Source organism: Aethalodelphis obliquidens, unplaced genomic scaffold (genome assembly GCF_003676395.1).
Source record: "Aethalodelphis obliquidens isolate GAN/ISIS:26980383/991018 unplaced genomic scaffold, ASM367639v1 scaffold24, whole genome shotgun sequence".
NCBI classification, from domain to species: Eukaryota; Metazoa; Chordata; class Mammalia; order Artiodactyla; family Delphinidae; genus Aethalodelphis; species Aethalodelphis obliquidens.
The window spans coordinates 19,591,180-19,613,620 of NW_020837968.1; the positions used below are offsets into that span (position 1 = coordinate 19,591,180).

Sequence of the window (22,441 nt, forward strand, 5' to 3'; positions counted from 1 at the left end):
AAAAGTATACTTATTCTTGTTTACTGAAAAATAAAGTTCTAATATGGTCTCATGCATTCAATAAACATTTACTGAGCATCTGTGATATAACACATACAATGTTAGACACCGGGATTCCTAGATGAAAACCAGTCCCTGCTGACAAGGTATATTAGTAAACAATTATAACAAGATAAATGTTATGAATTCATACCTATGATTGCAGCTGCCTGGGTCGTTTTAATGAGGGGAAGAGTGCTGTCATAAGCCTCTTTGGGAACATACACTGAGCGGTCTCTGAATTTGTTTTTCTTCAAAATCTTGTGCAATTCACTCAGCACTCCCACCCATTTACTCTTCTCATTCTCACTATCCGCTAGCATCAGGATTGAACATTTGTTATTAGACGCTGAGAGCTGGGAAGCTGTGACCTAGAACAATTTAATCAAAATTCATGGCATCAGCAAACAGATACCTTTTAAGCCAGTTTTATACTGATGCTAGTTCGCTTAGCACTAGCCAACAAAATGAGCATTCATTAATTGATACCTTTAACAGAGTTTAGCTATTCATAATCAGAAGAATAGTTTTAGCATTAGAATTCATGACAAAGGTAGTAGATACCGTTCTAAATGTTAGTGTCATTTGTATTTTCTTTGCTGCAAAGTGCCAGAATACTATCACTAAAAAATCCATTACACACAGTCATATAACAACAGCAACTGACATTTATTGAGTGATTACTGGGCACTGATCAAAGCACTTTGTAAGTATTAACTCATTTAACTCTATCAACATCTTTACAAGGTAGGTATTGTTATTATATTCTGATTTTATATATGAAAAAAACTGTGATGCAGATAAATTAATTTCTCCAAGGACACACAACTAGACTGGAATCCTGTGTCCACGCTTGTAAGCCCTACACTGTACTGATTTTCAACTTGTTTTAAAAAAGTCAAAAATACTCAGAAGTACTTAAGATTCTCTATTACTTCATAACAATAACTCATCTCAGGGAAAGACCAGATCACTTGAGCTAGTATTTAAATGAAGGTTTAAAATTATACAATGACACTATAATCAGAACAGAATTGAATTATGTATACATGGATCCTTTATTAAAAGTAATTTAAGCAGCAGTGACAATAAAATCCCACAATTAGAATCAGTTAAGATAAGTGGGCCTCTGTAGGATCCCTTGGTACTGGTGAGAGAATAGCTGTTGGTCTAGGAACTGAAAGACTAAGTATGGTCTTTGTTTGACCTTCCTCATATACAAGATTCATAGACAAATACAAAGCATATAGGCACACCATTAAGGCAACAGCCCTTTTTATTAACCTCTATTACCTTAATTCACCAATTCGAGATGGCCCTGTATTAGACAGCCTCCAAAGATGGCTACCAACAATTCTTCTCTGGAATCCCACTCTTCTTATCAAGAAATGCAGTCTATTTCCCCTTCTCTTAAATCCGGGCTGACCTCATGACTTGCTTTGGCCAACAGAATGGAGAAGGGTTATTATGCCTGTTTTGAGCCTAGTCCTTAAAAGGCCTGGCAGCTTCCTCTGCTCTCTTGGAAGTCGGTCATGGAGAGCTCAGCCAGACTAGTGGATGATTAGAGACCACGTGGAGAGGGTTCATACAGAGAACTGAGGTGGCCCAGTGACCAGCCAAGTACCAAGGCGAACAGCCGGCACCAAGGCCCCAGACGTGAGAGTAAGGTCATTTTGGATATTCCTGCTCCAAATGAGCTGAATGCAGTCACACGAGTGCCCCCAGTTGACACCAGAACTGTACACCTGAAGGACTGACCCACAGAATGGTGAAAAATAAACCACTGTTGGCTTAAGCCACTAAGTTTTGGAGTGGTTATTACAAAGCAATAGAACTGAAACATACTAACTTTTTAAATGCGATCTTAAAGAAACTTCTATTTTTTTAAAAATTGAGAAATCTCATGCTTATTCATTTTTTCATGTTGTAGCGCTTATCTGAAAATTGAATTGTGACTCAAAAATATTATCCAAGAGGAAATCTATTTTAGAAGCCATATATTCATGCTTTCTTTCTTTTTTTAAAAATTTATTTTATTTTTGGCTGCGTTGGGTCTTTGTTGCTGCGCGCAGGCTTTCTGTAGTTGCAGCGAGCTGGGGTTAATCTTCATTGCAGTGCGCGGGCTTCTCATTGCGGTGGCTTCTCTTGTTGTGGAGCACAGGCTCTAGGCGCACGGACTTCAGTAGTTGTGGCACGCGGGCTCAGTAGTTGTGGCTCACGGGCTCTAGAACGCAGGCTCAGTAGTTGTGGTGCACAGGCTTTGCTGCTACGTGGCATGTGGGATCTTCCCAGACCAGGGCTCGAACCCATGTCCCCTGCATTGGCAGGAGGATTCTTAACTGCTGCGCCACGAGCAAAGCCCTATTCATGCTTTCTATTGGTCTTTGACTAATTAAATATTTACTTAGCACAAATTGTCTATAAGATTTGGTTCTATTCCAAATAAGTTTGTGATCTATATAGAAAGGCAAAACGTATACTCATAAAAAGCGAATAATTCAGTGATCAAATTACAGCACACATACTTACTCTAAATATACAGGGTATGTCTTTTCGACTTGCGTGAATAACATCAGAAGCCAAGACTGAACTCACAGAAAATTCTTCATCCCTGAAGGAAAAGTTAAAAGTCAATGGAAACAGTAAAAGTCAGTGTATGTGGGTATGTGTGTGTGGTTTTAGGCATGTATCCAAATAACACATATGAAGCAATCCTTAAAATTTAATTACAGAAAACATCCAAATTAAATTTTAAAAAATTTTGAATTTTCTCCCTTTGTAAATTGATAGTGCCAAAAGTAATTTATCAAGTGTAATTTAACAGTGCCACATTATACAAGAGTTAGAAATCATTTCTGGATTACTCGGAGTCAAAAGGCCAGTAAGTACAGATGGAGTCGAACCCTGGTAGGTCTCCAGGGTCTCCAGTAGACTGCACCCTCTTTCCTCTCATAATACATCTCAAGTGCCTTCAACACAGCTCATCTGACATTTTACTGTTCCTTCAACACCTGAGACAGATTTCCTCCACAACAATTTATTCCTTGTGACTTCCTTAATTTGGTTATTGGTACCATCATTCTCTTGGTCTTGAAGACTTGACCTCTTAGTCTTATCTTTGATTCTTCTCCCTTAGGAGGTTCTGTCAAATTTTCCTTGCTGATATTCTAGTATTTCTTGCATCTGTTCCTTTATATTCCATATTTGTGGGGAAGATAATGTGTTTGAAATGCTGGTATAAAGTGCCAATGTGAGCCAGAGCTAGAAATTCTAGTTTTGAGCACTGGAGAAAGACCTGGACTGGAGACATATGTCCGGGAGTCGTCAACACAGAGGTGATGGCTGAAGCTATGGCAGTCAATAAGATCACTGAGGGAGAGCGTTAAGGGAGTCACGAGAAGAGGGTAAGCAGAGCACCCCAAGGGGCAGGGGAAGAGTCTCAAAAATGAAACTAGAAACATTCAAGCGGTATACTTAAATGTTCACTGATTCACTTTATATTCCAAGAGCCTGTACGATTTTGAGATTTTTATTTCCTTTCCTCACATTGGAATTATACCTAAGCCTTTACTTTAGGTGATGATATGAACATTACACACATTAGACTCCAGTACCCCAGCAACCTTTAAACTGGTCTTTTGGTTTCAAACATTAGCTTCTTCTCCCTGACCCAACACACATCAACCTTTTCTATAACTACACCTTACTTCATATTTTTAATTATGTTACAATTGCAATATTAGTAAATGAGAAAATTAACATTAAATTAGATTTAAATAAAAACATGGCAATGCAATTAGAAGAAAAATCACACACTTTTCATTCCTATGTTGCAAAGATACAAATATTTTCACCTTCACAAACTTACCTCATGTCAATCACCTGACTGACTACGACACTGGGCTGAGAAGCTTTTCCTTCAGCAATATCATACAGAAAGAGTTTGAAATCACAAACTACAGCCAGTGCTCTCTGCCATCCTTTCTTCACTCCAGCTGGCTTAGGGATCTTAGACAGGCAAACAAACAAACAAACAAAACAACCTAAACTGAAATGTCAGTCAGAGCCCCTTTAATTACACATGTAACTGCATGATGAAAACCTAAAGACAGTGTGCACGTGTTGTACGTCTGCCACTGTGTTTGGTAAAGTAGCAGACGGTACATACACATCATTAATAACATGAGAAAGTGTGATAACACATTCTTCAAACACTGATTGACATTATATTCTGAAAAAAACTTCAATGGTACCATTTTAATTTTCTCTAGTGATTCATTAAAATAACATTCATGGATTTCTAAGTAGAATAAAAGCCAAATTTGGTAGTAGGACGAAAAGCAGCTTACACTTTAAATATTATTCAAGATGACAAGTAAGATTATGTCTTGACAATATCTCATACTTCATAAGCATATGCCACCTATCCAGCAAGATGAAGAGCCAGACTCCTTTATGGAGATTTCAACATCTGTTCATTATAATACAGACACAGTACAGAAAATTTTGAGACATTTTGGAATTTATTCTCAGCAAAAGCTAGGTTTTTGTTTTCAGACCATTACTCTGAATGAAGTAAAACTGTTAGATGAATTTTATTCACCTAATTTTCTGTCAAGGACCGTGTGTGTAAGGTGACTTTCTTTAATTCATTAATAAGCCTTAAAAGATTAATCTAAACCCAACCTAATCATACTTACCCTGACATGCCCTTCATATGCCGTTCCTATTCCTTTCTGTGGATCTATACCCAGGGGACCCTTTGTCTGTTCAGGAGGAACTGGACAAGCAGTTGGAGCTTTGTTTACACAAGTTATGTGACATGAAAATCCACACACTTTTGGAGGGAAAAAAAGAAACAGTGTTCAATAAAAATTCATTTTTACAAAGAGAAAATTCACTGAGCACTCATTACATGCTAAGTGCCATGTTAAATGAATGCTTACCTCTGATTTTATTTTAAACAACTTGACAATATTTTTGTCATTTGGGGAGCTGATTCATTTGCTCACCAGTAAGAATTTCAGTGAGAAATAGTAAATACTTTTTTATTACTGTAATATGTAATATTACTGTTCTGTGTTAACACTAGTGATCCAAATGAGAAGCAAATAGATGGAAAAAAAATCTAACCTTGCAAATAAAACAGCTGTTTTAAATTGAATTCTTAAAAGAGTAGTTTCTGGAGTTTTCTTTAACTCTTCATCTCACTGCAATTTGGTATCTGACCTGAAATCTCTCTTGCGAGAGTCACTGATGGATGTTAAATTACCTGACATCTTTTCAATATCTGGCAAATTTTACCAATCCCTCTTTTTGAAATTTAAATTGTTCAATGATTAAGAAGGTATAATTTAAATTTTAGGAGTTACTGATATTATTGTATATAGGTAAATTACTACTAAGATAATAATAGTAGTTAACTTTACTGAGTGTTTTTAATTTTTTCTGTAATCTAAGAGAGGTAAAATCATCCTCATTTACGTATGACTGGCCCTGGGTCACAGAACTTGTTAAGTGGCATTGCTGGGATTCAAACCCAGGCAGTCTTGCTCAGAGCCTGCATACGTAACTACCAACAGTACTGCCATGATACCTCTTGATACTTAAATGATGAACCTGAGATCCTAAGACAAAATGATAAATAAAAAGAAACTCTCTTCCACTGAGACTTGGTTGGTTGAGAATTAAAGGTTAAAGTATTTAAAACAAACAAGCTTGTTGGGAGAGGTTACAGACTAAGAATATCTATTTAGACAATTCCTACTCTCAGGGGGATCCTGGAGAATATCTGGGAAGGAATAAAAAAGGAACTGAAGGGATACCGTCATGGGAACATACACATGGGAAAATGGATTGTATATCACAAATGGATATAAAACCAGCAGAGAGGCAAGAGGGACTAGTACTGACTGTCAAAAACGATTCATCTTCTGTAAGACAACTCATTCACTTCTAAGTAGAGTGTCTAACAAGTTACAATTTGCTTTAATAAGCAAAAATCTCTCTTCCAAGGGGCAATGGAAACAATAAGATAATTGTCCAATACTGGATCTAATTTCAACCAAGAAGAATTAAAATGACAGGAATCTTTAGAGGTTATAACCACATTATACAACATTTATGAAAGCCTGAGCATAGTCCAATGTGTCCCCACAGCTTTATAGGGTAGGCTGGTAGGCTGCAAAGAGTCAGTCTGAAGAAAAGACCGGCCCAATTTCATGGCAGGAGACCCTTAGAAGGGAAGAGAATTGGGAAGATCTCAAACATTCCTACTATGGAACCGCAAATGATTCTGATTCATAAAAAATGACAAGGGACCTAAAGCCAAGCAGCTGCCAGGATTCTTTCTGATAAACAGATTAAAAAGTCACATTTATAAGTACTGGCTAAGTTGCACAATGAGACAAGGCAAATTCTCTCCGTTGGGCTCAGACACACCTCCCTAGTCAATGATAGAGGCTATTCCTTCTCAGATTACTTTGTTATCTTTACCTTTTACCTCCCCTTAACTATGTTTCCCAAGGCTCTGTCCTCATACTTGTTCTCTTTTCACTCTACATGTGTTTCCTGGAAAACATCATTCATATTCATCACTTCACACATTCATAACTCTCAAATCTCTACTTTTAAAGCCTGCCCATTTCCTTTTGCTCTAAACCCATGCATCTAAGAGACTAGTTAAGATAATGCAATCAGGATCTTCCACTTGGCTTGTGAGAACTAGCCGAACATAGAACCCTGACCCCCAGTGCCTAGAAGCACAGAGCAGGCATTCTGCGAGCATGTGATGGATGGATCAATGAATGGTAGGGAAAAACCTCTGCTACTAACACTTGGAATAAAATATCTTTTGAGGCATAGTAGCTGACATTTAATATTTGTGAAAAGATACTTCATTGTCTACTTATTAATAATAATTTCTCTAATAAACTAAACAAGAGTAAAATTAAATGAATAGATTCAAGAATAACTTTCACATATTTTGTCATACAGGTTAATGGGTTTTGGGGACCACAAATTCTCCTGAATGATGAAACAAAGATGAATGAAACATATTTAAATATAGCTCCCCTAGAAAGTGTTTCTAGGGACCATCTGTCTAGTTTCCAATATTCAACGGACTTTAGCAAGGTGTTCAGTTTATTATCCAAAGAAAAGCAAATGATTAAGTCAAATAAATAAACATTTATATACATTTTAAAGAGAATAAAGCTGTTTGATTACAGTTTAGGGAGTAAATGTCAGGACATTAAATTAGTCACATTTTCTTACCATTTAATTCTTACCTTCACAGGAACAGCCTTGTCTTATCAAGCCCACCATCAAGGAGGTACACTGATGACATTTGGTAGGAGTAGTAAAAGATTTGACAAAAAACTGATGAGTCTTGCGCTGCAAAACAAATTGATAAAAACATACACATCGTTCATTTAAAGGACTTCCATAATATGAATCTCTGTGAACCACACCAGCTGCTAGAATGTTTTCTAATTAGGTGTAGAATGAATTCTTTTCATTTCTCACCATATCTTTCTATAATTAATGCTCTTTAAATATTTTTATTAGGCAATATTGAGCTAGATTATGCTAAAAATAATATAAGAAGTTAAATGATAATCAATTGCTCTTGAATGCCATTTGAAAAGTTATAAAATAAACTAGCAATTTTTGCTCATGAATTTTGAATTCAGGATTTTTGTAAGTTCTTTGGCAATGCATTAGGTGAAATTTTGCATATTTATACCTATACAAATAAAGAAATTTAATATGCTTTTATACCTTCTTACGAAGAACAAACAGTAATTTAAAATTCTTGTCCCTACTAAAAATCATGTATTTGATTTTCTGGGACCACAAACAAGTAACATGCTTAACAAATATGTTTCCTCCCTTGGAAGCAGGCAGTATTACACTTGAGCAGATATAAATACACATATATTATTCCAGAGACAGACTGAAAACCCAGTAGTTAAAGTTCTTCTCTAAGTCTCTGCTGATCTGTATGGTGGTACACCAATGTACATTTCAGCTCTCTAGAACACTTCTTTCCTCTCCAAATGAACTCTTAGCATGTTTTAATAATAAATGAATTACAGCCACTGTTCTATCACTCTGCTGTGTGAACTTAGGAACAAATTACTTAACTCCTCTGTGTCTCACTTTCTTTATTCTATAAAATAGAATCAGTAATAATATCTACTTCATGGGGTGGTTAAATGAGCATTAATATAAACAAAGCCTTTTGAACAGTGCTGGCACAGAGTAAGCATTCAAAACATATTTACATATGTATGTTATAAACATATTTATAAAACATATTCTGAAAACAAATTTGGCTAATTATTTCTTTTTTGTATGTGTGATTGATTTAAACTAGTAAAAACTTTATCCTGTATTCCAGTAACATGTGAATACTGATGGAAAACAGTTTTAAAGTAGTACTATTTCAGCTGAAATTTACCATATTAACAAAAAACTAAAGAGAATATTCAAAGCTTTAAAATTTAAGTTAAAAATAAATTTTGCTCTTCTCAACTGGGATATATTTACCTACCACAAAGAAATTTTTAAAAAAATCAAGCGTAGAAAAGTAGATCATCTTTTTATATTAGGGTCCTGGAATGGAATGAGATCCTCAAATTTAGAGCAGTCATGAGCTCTGGGCCAACCTCAAACCATTCTATTCTAGAAGTTCCTCAGGACCTTTGGTCAGTTGCAAAGCAGCACTGGGATCTGACTTTATTCTAAGTAGAGGACAGACTATCTTTCTACTGGCTCTATAATTGCTGTGTGTGGACTGAGCAACAAGCAAGGTGCAGACATTGCGCCAGTACTTCTCAACCATCTCATTTAATGGAGACAATGCCTCTGGGAAGATAGGTATTATTTCTTCACATAGATGAAGAAACTGAAACTCAGAGAGATTAAATAAATTAGTCATGAATAGACAGTTATTGGTAGAGTTAAAATTCAAGCCCGGATCTGATTCTGCCATCTTTCAGAGTTTGATAATTTAAAAACATGTAACTGAAAAATATGATCCTAAAAAAAAACCCCACCAGACTGCATAAGACACAGTTAGGTCAAGACTAGAGGCCTCCGTGCCTGTGATAAAAATACCTGATTTGTTAACATCACATAAAATTTTGCTCAACATTTCTCCTGTATACTAATTTTTACTCTTAGTTTTTTTAACTTTCAGGAACTATGAGAGTAAATGTGCTAACTTTTTCAATTGTTCAAAATACATTAATGCAATAATGCAAAATTTGTTACTGATTGGTTCTAAAGGCTTCTATTACAATGAAAGAATTAGTCAATGGCTCAAGGTAAGTAACTGTTGTTTTTCTTCTTCTAAAAGATAAGAAGACATGTCTGAAATGACAGTAATAAAATAACCATGCCCATGACAAGTTTAATAGTATTACATCACAATATCTAAAAATTGCTTATAAAACATATCTATTATATACTTTTTCCCCAGAGATCTGCTCAGGATGTCATAATTTTAACTAAGTATGCAATAGTAGGAAAGACAAACAATGTTTTACCAAAGCATTGATTTTAAATGATCAACTGGCAGGTGCTGGTTAAATTGTAGGAGGTGGGCGTGATTCACTACTGAAGATTAAGGTCCATGTTTTACTAATCCCAACTAAGAACAGTATAATACGTAACATAATTGACGTGATTCTGAGAGCATCAAACTTTAGGCAACACACAATGGGTTTTTGGTTTTATTTCTTTTTGGTGCGGAGCGGGCGGGGGAAGATGAATACTAACAAAAAGATAGGTGAATTCAGCCCTAGGGTCTAGACCACTTGGCTTCTGGATCTTTCTAAGATCCCCTTTCTTGTCTCCTGGTCAATACCTGATTTCTAATACTTCCACAAAAGGTAGCTGGAGGAGGAGAAAAAAATTTCTAGTAAAAGAGGCATTAAGCCTAAAGCATGAACTCAAATTAATTTTAGATTATGTGATAATTTGGAGTAAAATGAGAATTAACTATAATCTCGAAATTTAAAGAAGTGGATAGAAAGAAGGGTTCTTTTCTATTCCAATTTTGCCAGCGTTGCAGACTTCAAGCTACTCAGTGGAGAAGGTAAAATACTTTTAATGAAAGATGTGAGAACAACGTAGAACCAACCCTTTTTGAAAACTTACAAATCAGTAGTTGTACATAATTAGGATTCTACACTATAAAATGACAAGAAGTCTTTATCTCAAGCAAACCTTTATTAAAGGTTTTTTTAAAATAACCTTTTTCCCTTTTAAACACTTTTACTTTGAGAAAACTATAGATTCAATCCTTCATCTTTTAAAAAACATGAAGTAAATCTTATTTTATTTTTGGGGGAGGAAGAACAGCTGTACATAATTGAGTTAATATTCAGTCCATGAAATATTATTACCAGAGCTTCATGGAGGCCCCTCTAATTTTATTTGACCTTATTTATTTATTAAACTGGATCCCTATCTTAAACCAGTTATAAAAATCAACTCAAAATGGAGTAAGGATTGAACATGGACCTGAGTCCATAAAACTCCTAGAAAAGAGCATAAGGACTAAGATCCTTGACATTGGTCTTGTATTTGGCCTTATTTTATTTTTAATTCATCCTTGATGATCTACTCCCCATCCTTCCCCATGAAATCTGTCACCCAATCTAAGGTGATCTCCACAGGTCCTTGGATATGTACACAGCCTTATGAATTAGATATTTTTGAGTGTTGCTAATTTATATAAATGTGATTTTGTTACACATCAACCATATTTTACCTATCTTTCTTCTATTTCCAACTCCCTGTTACCATATGCAGCACTAAGCATCTCTGTCATTTTGCCTAATGGATCTGCATAAAAATTTTTCTGAAGGAATGAGATTGCTGGGTTATGTGGTATATGTCTATTCCAGTAGCCAGGTTGTTCTCCAGAATGGTTGTACCTGTTTAAAATTCCACCAGCTGTGTGTGAAGCTGTGTGTTTCTTCACATCCTTGATGCTACCTTACTTAATTTTTGACAATCTGGTGAGTATAAAGTAGTATTAATTTAAAAATTATTAAATTACTTTAATTTTTAATTTCACCAATTATAAATAAGGTTGGACATTTCTTCACATGCTTGCTGACCATTAGGATTTCCTTTTATGGGAATTACTCATATTATTTGCCAGATTTTCAACTGGATTTCTAATCTTCTTCACATGCAGTTACAGAAGTTTCTTATATACCGTGTTCTAGAAATGAATCCCTTACTGGTGTTAAACACTGCAAATATCCTCTCCTAGTCTGTCATCACTTATTAACCACCTACTAACAATGTTTTCAATGTACAAAGATCTTTAATTTTAATGTAGTAATGTCCATCAATGTTTTCACCTTATGATTGTGATTTGCGATCTTATTTTCATTAACTAGTCACAAAGAAATTCCACATTTTCTCCTATGTATGTATGTTTAACTTTTAAAATCAAATTAATACATGTATATAGTTTTAAGAGTAAATAGTATCACAATCCTTATAACAAAAACAGAGGAACCCCTTTGCCCCAAGTCGTCCTTCCTAGGGGCAATTTCCTTTAACCCTGTTAGCTATTTACTTCTAACAGCAGAATGGATTTTAGGGTTCCGAGTTCTTTTCTTTCAACACTCTGAACATACTTCTTGTCTTCTTGCATCTCATTGCTGTTGAGAAGACCAATATCAATTTGACTTCTGTTTAGATAATCTGCTTTCTCTTTGCAAGTTTTTAGAATTTTCTCTTGATCTATGATATCCTTAAATTTTGCTATAATGTGTGCAAGTGTGAATGTTTTCTTACCTCCTCTTTTTAGCACATAATAATGTATTTCAGTATGAGGATTTCCACCTTTATTTCTGGGAAATATTAGGTCATTATTTCTTTAAGTATTTCCATCTCTCTATTTTTTCTTTTCTTTTGAAAGTCCAACTATATAGATAGACACTATTTCTGTCTTATAGCTTAACTTTCATATTTTCCACCTCATCTTCCATCTCACAACTTGTTTTCCTGCTACATCCAGTTTGCTCATTCTGCTATTAAGGCCAGTTACTTAAGTTCTTTATTTCAGCAGTTATATTTTCAGGTCAAGCACCTGGAAATTATTTTTCTTTATAAGTACCTTATCCTGACCCATGTTCCCAACTTACTTCCTTTCTTACCTCTTTGAACATACTTATTATGCTTATTTTAAATTCATGCTCTGTCTAGCCTCAAAATTTTATCTAGCATAGATAATTCAGTTTGTTGCTTTCTTTTATACCAGTTATACTTTGGTATATTTTATTAGTTTTTCAGATGCATCAATCTGTCTCTAATTCTGGGGTTTACCCGAAGTTCATGTTCGGGGGATGGAGAGTTCCAATTTCTAGAATTCCTTTGTAGGAGCTTGAGATAAGCAACTAAATCTTCATGTTCTACCATATACAATACTTTGGACATGGTCATGTTGAATGGAATGAAAAAAAAATGATCTGAATTTTTCTCTAAACATTTCTCTTTCTAAGTGTTTTATTAAGCTCAATTTTAGATTCTTCCACAAGTGGCCTCAACTTAATGCCTTCCTTACAGTACATACTCCAAGCACTACTCCTTGCTGTAACAGACTTCAAAACATTGAATTTAAGAAGATGGAAGTTAAAACAGAACAAACTTTGCATGTTTGTCCTACCTTTCTTAGTGGTGATTACTTCCACTCATACAGAATTTATTCTCTTTCCCAGCTTTTATGTTTATAATTTTGAGGAATCTAATAGTAAAAATCATGGCACATACAAAAAGCAGAAGAAATCCATTCTCCTTCTTTCCTTTTTTTTTTTTTTCCACAACATACAATGCTTATCACTAGATTGAATACCTTAGGTGGAAAGCCAGTTGAACCAGGGCATCCCTTTTTCTTTAAGGTTGGTGTGTGAACTGGAAGTGGAGTATAGTCTACAGTCTGAATCCAGGGGAAAAGAGGAAATAAATGTCATAAAACAGTTCATCTATTTCAAACATCACTAAAAATAAAAGTAAACACAGCCAAACAAAACAGCAATAAGGAAAAATTATCTCAATGAAGCTAAATTCTTAGTGTTGATAATTTAAATTTCTGCCTGCAATATCTACAAATGAAATATTTGTTCAATTTATAAAAATTATTTCAGTCTGGAAATTTAAAAATAAATAACTTGTAAAAGAGAATCTACAGAAGAACACAAGAAAGTCATAGCATGTAGCCTACATAAAATTTAGGATATTAATTTTCAAGTTCAACTGAAAATGCCATATTAATTGTATAAAGTATCTTAAAGAGTTTTAAAGCAAGATTTATAATCAAAATATTTAGAAGATTCTTTTAACTCCTTTGACTTCTATATACAGGATGCACATTACATACATGGAATACAATTCTGTGGATTTGTGTGTATGTGTGTAGAGAGAAAGAGCGAGAGAGCGAATGCGAGATAAAGAGATTGACTGATTGATGGATTGATTGATTAGTGGAATTTTTGTGAAGAAAGTAATTTCTAAGAAGGGAGTTAGATTGTTTAATATTACTGGAATTCAGAACTGACAGAAATTTAATTACTTGCCATATCTTTATTTTATGGCATATACTGTAAGATATTTCTTTGAATGAAAGGAACCAGTGCTTTTACTGGATGTTATTGTGGAAAAAAAGAGGCATCACTTATTAGCAATGTGTAAAAAAAATATATGAAGAATGACTTCCTTTTAGGATGCTAAGCAAGCAAGCAAGCAAGAGGGAAAAGCTAGCTTTGTGTAAAGTTACAGAATATTCTAAAATATTAAGAGAAAAATGGATGGTCCCTCTTTGCCTTTGTTACTATATAACCTCCAAAAGCCAAATATTTTACACACATGATAGCCTTAAAATGGAATTTAGATGGGCTTCTCAGAGTTTTCAACTTAACTATGAGTTTAGTTCTAATTTAAATTTAATTTACTTTTAAATAGCTTGAAAAATGTATTAAACCCAATTTATAACTTAACATTTAAAAAAATAAATATGAAATAAAAGAGATGGATACAAAACCTTTACGAAAGTTAATAAAGAACAATTCATAGGAAACAAAATTGTCACTAGAATTTACATAGAAAGTCCAAGAGAAGTTTTTAGAATTAAAAGGGGTGAAGTAGGGCTGCTGAATCCAAGATCATCATAATTCACAAAGACCAGCAATGCCTAATTTAGAAAACATATTTTAAAGAGATCCCATCCACCATAGCAATAAAAATTTAAGGTTCCCAGGAACAAATCTAACAAGCAATTTGGAGTACCTTCGGGAAGAAAATAATGAAACTTTATTGAAGGATATAAAAAATATCTAAATAATGTTCATAGATGGAAAGGCCCAATATCACAAAGAGATCAGTTCTCCTCAGATAATCTATAAATTCAAATCCAATCAAAAGCTTTACATGGAACCTAGAAGCTGAACCGAAAAATCATATGTAAAAACTAAAGAGTCAAGAAGTAAAGGAAGAAGAACAAGGTATGTGGGAGTGGCTGATCATACCAGGTATCAGGAATTATTTTAAGGCTACAATAATTAAGACAATGTGATGTTGGTACAGGAATAGACAAAAAGAACAATGAAAGAGAACAGAGAATCCCAGACAGAAAGAACAATGAAAGAGAATAGAGAATCCCCAAACAGACCCATTTATATAAAGCAGAGATAGATTTACAAATCAATGGGGGAAATACAGGAGAGTTGGTGGTTCATACAAGAAAAACATTAGAACTCCATTTCTCATAATACATAACAACAAATTTTAGTTTGATTAAAGTCCTAAACATGTAAAAGCAAAATTTAAAAACTTTCAGAAGAAAATATGGAAGAAAATCTTTATAACTGCTGCATAGGGAAGAACTGTTTTAAAAAGACATAAAAAGCAGAAGTCATAAGAGACTGACAAATATGACTACTTTAAAATAAAAACTGTTGCAAGACAAAAAGATACGACAAATAAAATTTTAAAATAAGCCACAGACTGGAAGAAAATATTTGCAATGCATATAGCCAGCTAGGAATTAGTATCCAGAATATATAAAGAACAATTACAGAACAAGTGGAAAAATAATTCAATAGAACAACAGACAAAAAGACATGAACAGGCAAATCATCAATGGTCAATAAACATATAAAAAGATGTTGAATAACACTTGAAATCAGAGAAATGCAAATTAAAACAAAAATGCCACTCTATATCCATCAAATAGACAAAAGTTAATGTCTGACAGTACCAAGGGCTGGAAGGATGTGGGGAAATAGGGAATTCACTCACACACACACTGCTGGTGGGAGTGAAAACGGGTCCAATCACTGTGGAAAATAATTTGACAAGATCTAGTTAAAGCTGAAAATGCATATTCCACACAACCCAATAATTCCACTTCTAGGTATATATGCTGAACAAACTCTGCACATTTGCAAAAGCAGATAGCTATTAGGATGTTCACTTCAGCAACGACTGTAATAACAAAAAACTGGAAACAACCTAAATATCCAACAACAGGAGAATGGATAAATAGTTGTGGTATATTCATACAATGAAATATTATGCAACAGTTATAATGAATGAACTAAGTAGACATGTATCTGTATAAGATGCAGATAACCTTTGTGTAAAATTTAAATATACAACAAACACTATTATGTATTGTTTATGGATACAAATGAAATAAACATGTAAAAGTAAGGAAGAAAGGGAGTATGCCAATTTTACGGTATTTAGATATGTCTGGAAAAGGAGAGGGGGAATGGTATAGGGAAGGTTATTTCAACTGTCAGGAATATTTTCTTTCTTTTTAATACAAATTTTGGGGCAAAATGTTCATATATGTTAAATCTGTGGTTATGTGGGTATTTATAATATTATTTTCTGTATGCTTTAAGTATTTTAACATTAAAATAAAAATGCATAAACTCAAAATATTAAAACAATGAAAATCTAAAATCAGAGGGTATCATCAACTTAACCAAGCAGTCTATCACAGGGTTGGAAAAAACCAAGTCAGAATCTGACTACAACTCAAACTTCACTTCAGACAGCTTTCAAAATGGGACTATCTGCTTCTATTGTAAAACTAGACACAGCTCTGTCTGATGACCAAATGGGAAACAAGGGAGCCATGTCAGAATTGTAAAGCTTGAGTAACCAGAACTGCATCTGAGGCAGGATAGCATTAACTGATGACTAATACATCCTCTGACTTGTTGAGAAAGGTGGCCAGTTGGCTGTTTTAAACCATTTACTTACATAAGGTGCAAACACAACACTGTTTTCGCACTATTAAAAGGCATGATTTAAATATTAAAAGGTTGGATGCCTATTGCTGATTAACAGAATAAACTATTCAGCTGCCAGCAGTGGCAATTTTCAGTTCTATTTATGAAGTAACAGTTATGCCATATCTTATTAGATTGCTCAGAAGAATTAAAGTATGAGAATGGCACCTGACACTGCCATGTGTCCACAGAGTTTTTATCTGATAATTCCAAAATTCACACAACTCTGTCCTCTGTTCTATATAGCTCTCTACTTAAGATAAAGACTACTTTAAAATTAAATAAAATTTCTGTCTATTTTGGGTTGAAGTTGGGGGGGACCATTTTTTACTTCAGTTTTATAATCCTATCTATATTATCAGTCAAATGTAATGATCTTCAATATACTGTGACTTATTACACAATACATTTGATCAAAAGAAGAGAGTCAGATTTCACTTGTTTTTGCAAGTCCCTCTTTCCTGACACAAGTGAAAAGTTGGGGAGCAAGACTGCTCCAGTGAGGCACCTTAACTGGCTCAGCTTCACTAGATGTGGAAGGAGATGTGGACCTTGACTGGATGTAAAACTTGACGTTCGGATTCCGTACATAAGTGTTCTCAACGGGATCAGTCTAGGAAAATAAGTCAGGAAAAACAAAAACCCAAGAAATCACTTTTAAACAATGTGCAGCTCTTAGTAAATTTCTGTAAGGCATGATCATGATAACATTCTTGAGAAAGGAGAATAACAAACGTTAGTTTGAATATTCACATTAGGGATGTGTCATTATACAAAAACATAACCACTAGCTTTAAACAAATGTCAAGATAACAGTAGTTAACAAAATGCTCCAATCTTCACCACTGATCTCTTACTTCGAGCTACTGTATGTTTTTCACTTGTATTCCACAAAATAAATCATACATGTGAAATAAATACAGAGTACTTAATAGAAATATGTACTGCAAATTACAAATAAGTTTGTCCTTGATAAGAATGAAATTTGGTCCTCTACGAGGCATTAGTTGAAAGTAAAAGAAACAAACCTATCAGCTTTGTCACTAAATTAAATTCTCTTTTTATTTTGCAGCAGTAGAAATACTGGCACTTATACTCAGTCGCACCCTTCTAACCAAGTATTTTTAGAAACTGAAGATGCTTCGGGTTAAAATTTAGCATAAAAGATCCTATGGAACACACCGATCAATGATATATATTCAGTTTGGCAATTTTCAAAATTACCAGGATTGGGTTTTTTAAATGAAAGGCAATGAAGACAACTTGGGAAGGTTAGGGAATTTGTTTCAAATATGTTGTGCAGCAAGAACAATGCTTAGGTCAGCATTTATTGTAAATCAGCATTTACTGATTTACAAATCAATAAAAAGAGTAATCAGCTTAAGGATTTTAAACATGTACTAAAAAGGTTTTTAAAAAATTTTTTTCTCTATTATTATTATGGTTACTATTTTAGGGACTGGCTAGTGGGCTGGAAAATACTGGAGTAGCCCTCTGGTGGTGCCCACCTGTGGCCTCCCTTGGTGGTGGGCATGGGCAGGTATTCCGGCAAACTGCAAGGCAAGACTTTGGTGGGACCGGCTAAGATGGCCGGCAGCCAGGCCTTAAACCTTTAGCTACTGGATTCGGGAGAAATGGGGACAGGAAGGATCTCAGTAAGGGCATCTAGGGGACCTGGAGTAGCAGTTATGTACTAACAGCTAGAAGAGTATTTCATATTTTAAAAACTGAACCACTGAACCGACGCATCCCAGCTGTACATCAGCTGTGTGTGTGTGATGTGGATAATTTCATAAAACTAGTATGCCTTATGAGGTGGGAGAGCCAGGCCTGAATCTCATCTCTTGACTCCAAATTCAGTACTCTTTTTTGTTGTACCAAGGCAACTCCACAGTAGAGACAGTCACAGTAATTTAGTGATCATGGAGACTGACAATGAACTTTGCTCAGGAACAGGAGAGTAAAAGAAAGAAGAAAATGGGATTCCAGTCAAATTTTACCTAGTTCACAATTTTACTGGGGGGACAGCCATGGAGAAGGTTATCAGTTCAAATTGTTAATCTGAAATATGACCCTAGGTCGGGAATAAGGCAAAATGTCTTTTATTTTCTAAAAATCTACTTCTGGTTTCCCTAAGTTTATATAAATTGCAAGCTGAATAAAAAGTACATGGGGGAGTAGGTTCGATTAAAATGGAATTCATAAGCAATACTGACACATTTTACACTAATAAGAATTTTAAAACTGACTCAAATAATTAAGAGTTAATGATCTCATAAAGTTTTAAAGAAGTGTCCAAATAGAGGATTTGCTACTTGTAAAAATATTGGATTATTTTAAGAAAATTTAATGTTCTGACCTGTCACACAAAAGCCTTTAGCCCACAGATTAATTAAAAGACATAAAATCAGAAGTTCCTGTGTGAAGGATAGTGCTGTGTTTAAAAAAGGTGATAATGAGAATTCAGAAACAATTTGGTTCCATTTTACTTGAAGTAGATTTTAAAATAAGACAGTGATTCTCAACTTTCTGAGAGGAGCAAATTTAATACAGCAAATATAGTGGCTTTGTACCTCTGGGTCCAATTACTTTAAAAATTCTTCAAAAATGAGAAAGGCAAGACATTGCTGCTCCCAATAGTACTGGCTGAAATTTTAAAGCAGGCTTGCTCTTTGTGCCGTATGGACACATACTGACAGAAGTTGAACACACTGTTTTATATACTTTCCTGTGCCGAAATTAGAATATACCACCTTAAGCCATTTTGCCAATATGTGCTCTAAAGGGGGGGTTCACATCGTGAAAACTGTCAAACCTAAAAATCAAGTTGATCATTAAAACATTTACTAGCATGTTTCATGACCCTATGAAAATGTGACATTATGACAGTTTGATATTGGCAAAGAAAAAAAGCACTATCACAGTTTAATCTGTGATTACACAAATCAGTGACTCTTAAGGAATGACTGAGGCCTTTAGCACATACCTCTTAGCCCTTCTGAAGAATTACTGGCATTATAAATCTTTTTCTCCTAAAAAATTTTTACTCATCAATAAAATGAAAGAAAACAATAGAAATGAGAACAGATTTTAAAATGATTTTCTTAGCTGAAGGAGATTAAAACTGGCTTTTCAGAAGTGGAAAACATTTAAATGTTAAAAATAACCCATCCTAATTATAGTAAAATAGAATAATGAAAATTTCCACACTAGCTTTCTGGAGCTTTATGCTCCTAAAGTAAAATTACTTCCAGAGATTAAACAAAATCAAGACAGTTTTGTTGAACAAAATTCAAAGTAAGAAATATTGAAATAACATTTTGAGATGGCATTAACTGACCTTATTAAAGAGTTGAACTATGCCATTTACAATGATGCTGTGATTTCAAAAAAACCATGCATGTATAAGTGAAGGTTAAAAATTACCACTTTATTTTCCAAGTGTGTTTCTCATAAAGACAAGGATACAAAAGTTTGGTAAAGATGAATAAACTCATGGTAAAAAAGTCTTGACTATCAAACTTTAAAAAAACTTCCCAGGTCTTTTAAAAGACTCTAGTAGAAGCTAATAGCTAATTAGATTAATAGATTTTAATATTTCATTTCCTTTCTGGATTACTACCAGTATAAACAATATCTCAAAAGAGGTTACCAGTAACAAGAAAAATACAATATCACTTACATATTCTCTTCATCAAAGTGTTAACCCCAACACGACTATGGTTTTCAAGATGTTATTAATTTTATCTATAATTACATGCTTACCAATGTGTTTATAATTAATTTGTAATTCCAGTTACTAAAAAGCAATTAATTTTACCAAACTTTCAGAATACTCAATGACTATATGCCAGGATTTACAGATACCCTAAAATTAATTGGCAATGATTCAGATATAAAAATGACAGCAAAGCAATTGATTAATAGTATATTAGTTACTTTTACCTTTGAAACAAATATAATCACTAATATTATATTAAAGCCAAGGAAGTTAAAAATCCTTTGTATTATAAAAAAATTACAGCATTAAATGTATGCAATGACTTGAATTAATAATGCAGGAAAAGCTAATAAATGTGATATACATCAATAGCAGAGATATCTTAATTCATAATTGGGTTTATGATTATAGAAAGAATAATAAAATAGGGAAAATAATAAGGAACAATAGCTAATATTAATTGGACAGTATATTTTGATATAATCCAAAGGGAGGTCTTGGAAACAAATCTTAACTGAATAGTATAAGCAATTCACTCAATATTTATAAGCTGCCGTCTACTGAGAAAAATAAGAAACCTCTTCATGTAAATGTGATTTTTTTCTGTTTTTTGATTAACTGATTCTTTTTCTAAGTAAACATACTTTAAGGAGTTATTCCGATGAATAGGTATTAGAAACATCTACTCTAATGTCAGTTTTACTTACTGCTCTACTGCTTGGGGAAAAAAAAGCAGAAAAACTGAATCTCAGTGTATTGTCCATAATGCATAACACTGTCATGTAAAAAGTCCATAATGTTTCCTGAATCTATTAGGACTTCTCTAATGAATAAACCACGAAATGTATTTTTAGAGCAGTATGGTATTATAAAATAGAAAAGTTTTTTTCCACCGTGGCTCACATCTGATTTTCAGATGACCCACTGATCAAGAATTTCTCAAATTATGCAATATGGCCTTCTTATAAATAACAAAAGGATCAAAAACTACTTATCTTGAACATGTATCAATGGGTATTTTCTACTCCAAAAATAATTATAGATTTGAACAAGTACAAATAGCAAAACATTCATATAAGAAACCTGGTTTTAAAATAAAAAGATACCAACACTTGATACGAATTTGATATAGATTAAAAAATAGCTTACATCTAACATGTGGTTTTATACTGGTAAATAAAAAACTCTAAGTTAACAGAAAAAATCCAGTTTTCATCAATTTTCTTTATCCTGTAGCTGGGAGTATTTTAGAAACAAAGTGGCAGGTAATCCAATTTTTTAATATTCAGAAACACTTTATAACTCAAGCTTTTAGTGATATAGTTATTTCTGTTAATTGTTCTTTTGATTAAAAAACAATATTGGACATTGTCTATGTCATTTGGACAACAGTAAATATATTTTATCATTCTAAAACCAATAATAAATTACTGAAGTTTATGACTAGTAAATGTAATCTTACTAGTTACAAATAATATAACTTGTTTCTCTTTATGAAAATTTCTCCTTAAGTTATTTTCAATTTACTGATTTGAATATCTACTCTGGAGAATTTACACATGTTCTAAGAAAACACAAAAGAAAGTCCAGCCACATGTTAGCTATTTACAATTTCTGCTTTAAATTCTGAAGGAATAATCTAATAGATACTCAGTGTTTCTCACTATTAATGAAAACACTATGAACCTTTCCAAAACCATCTGTATTCAGACATTAATAATGACATTAATAACAAATCTTTCTTACACTATGATTAATTAAATAACACCACTTAAAAACAGCATTATTTAAATTGTAAATGAAGTTTTAGAACACATGGGAAATACAAATATATACCTCATTTATATGATATTTCATTCAGAGAATTTTAAATTTATGAAAGTATTGTACATTTCTTGTCTAAAAACACAGTATGTAACATAAAATTGTATGCCACTGTTAGATTCAAGGCCACTGTCAGGAATGGTAACTATTTGTGTCCTGCTGTTTTCATGGATGTTCCCAGGGACTATTAAAGTTCCTCACTATTCTATGTTTCTATTTAACTGTTGAATAATTGGTAATTCTTCTGTCATCTCCCTCACAGACATTACCACTTTTAAGTGGCTGACTTCTTATCTGTCAAATAATAAAGGAAAATTTAAAGGAAGCCTGGAAAGCAAATGACCAAGCCTATCACATCTGCATTTAAAAAAATCATATGTAATTATAAGTCATTAGGCTCTGGTTAAGTGTGACTTATTTATATCCTATAGAATAAAAATGTAGACTAAATAGCAGGGGTCTTATAACAGCTATTTCCCTCAACAATTTTTCCTATTTAAAGACTCACAGAAATGTTCTGGGTGGTCAA

The 22,441-nt window shown here is 33.6% G+C and overlaps 1 protein-coding gene across 15 annotated transcripts in view; it reads right to left on the reverse strand.

Moving 5' to 3' along the window:
• The window catches only part of CDC42BPA (CDC42 binding protein kinase alpha), a 311,334-nt gene that overhangs the window by 27,387 nt on the left and 261,506 nt on the right, over positions 1–22,441 (reverse strand). For 9 of the 15 annotated variants that reach the window (XM_027122374.1, XM_027122372.1, XM_027122377.1 and 6 more), the window contains 7 exons: positions 16,876–16,980; positions 12,923–13,006; positions 7,329–7,434; positions 4,740–4,876; positions 3,908–4,047; positions 2,569–2,650; positions 194–410 (listed from right to left, as the gene is read on the reverse strand). In XM_027122374.1, the coding sequence (XP_026978175.1) occupies positions 194–410; positions 2,569–2,650; positions 3,908–4,047; positions 4,740–4,876; positions 7,329–7,434; positions 12,923–13,006; positions 16,876–16,980 (871 nt within the window). The remainder of the gene's footprint in view (positions 1–193; positions 411–2,568; positions 2,651–3,907; positions 4,048–4,739; positions 4,877–7,328; positions 7,435–12,922; positions 13,007–16,875; positions 16,981–22,441) is intronic. The other 6 variants (XM_027122371.1, XM_027122370.1, XM_027122373.1 and 3 more) reach the window with 1 other exon arrangement.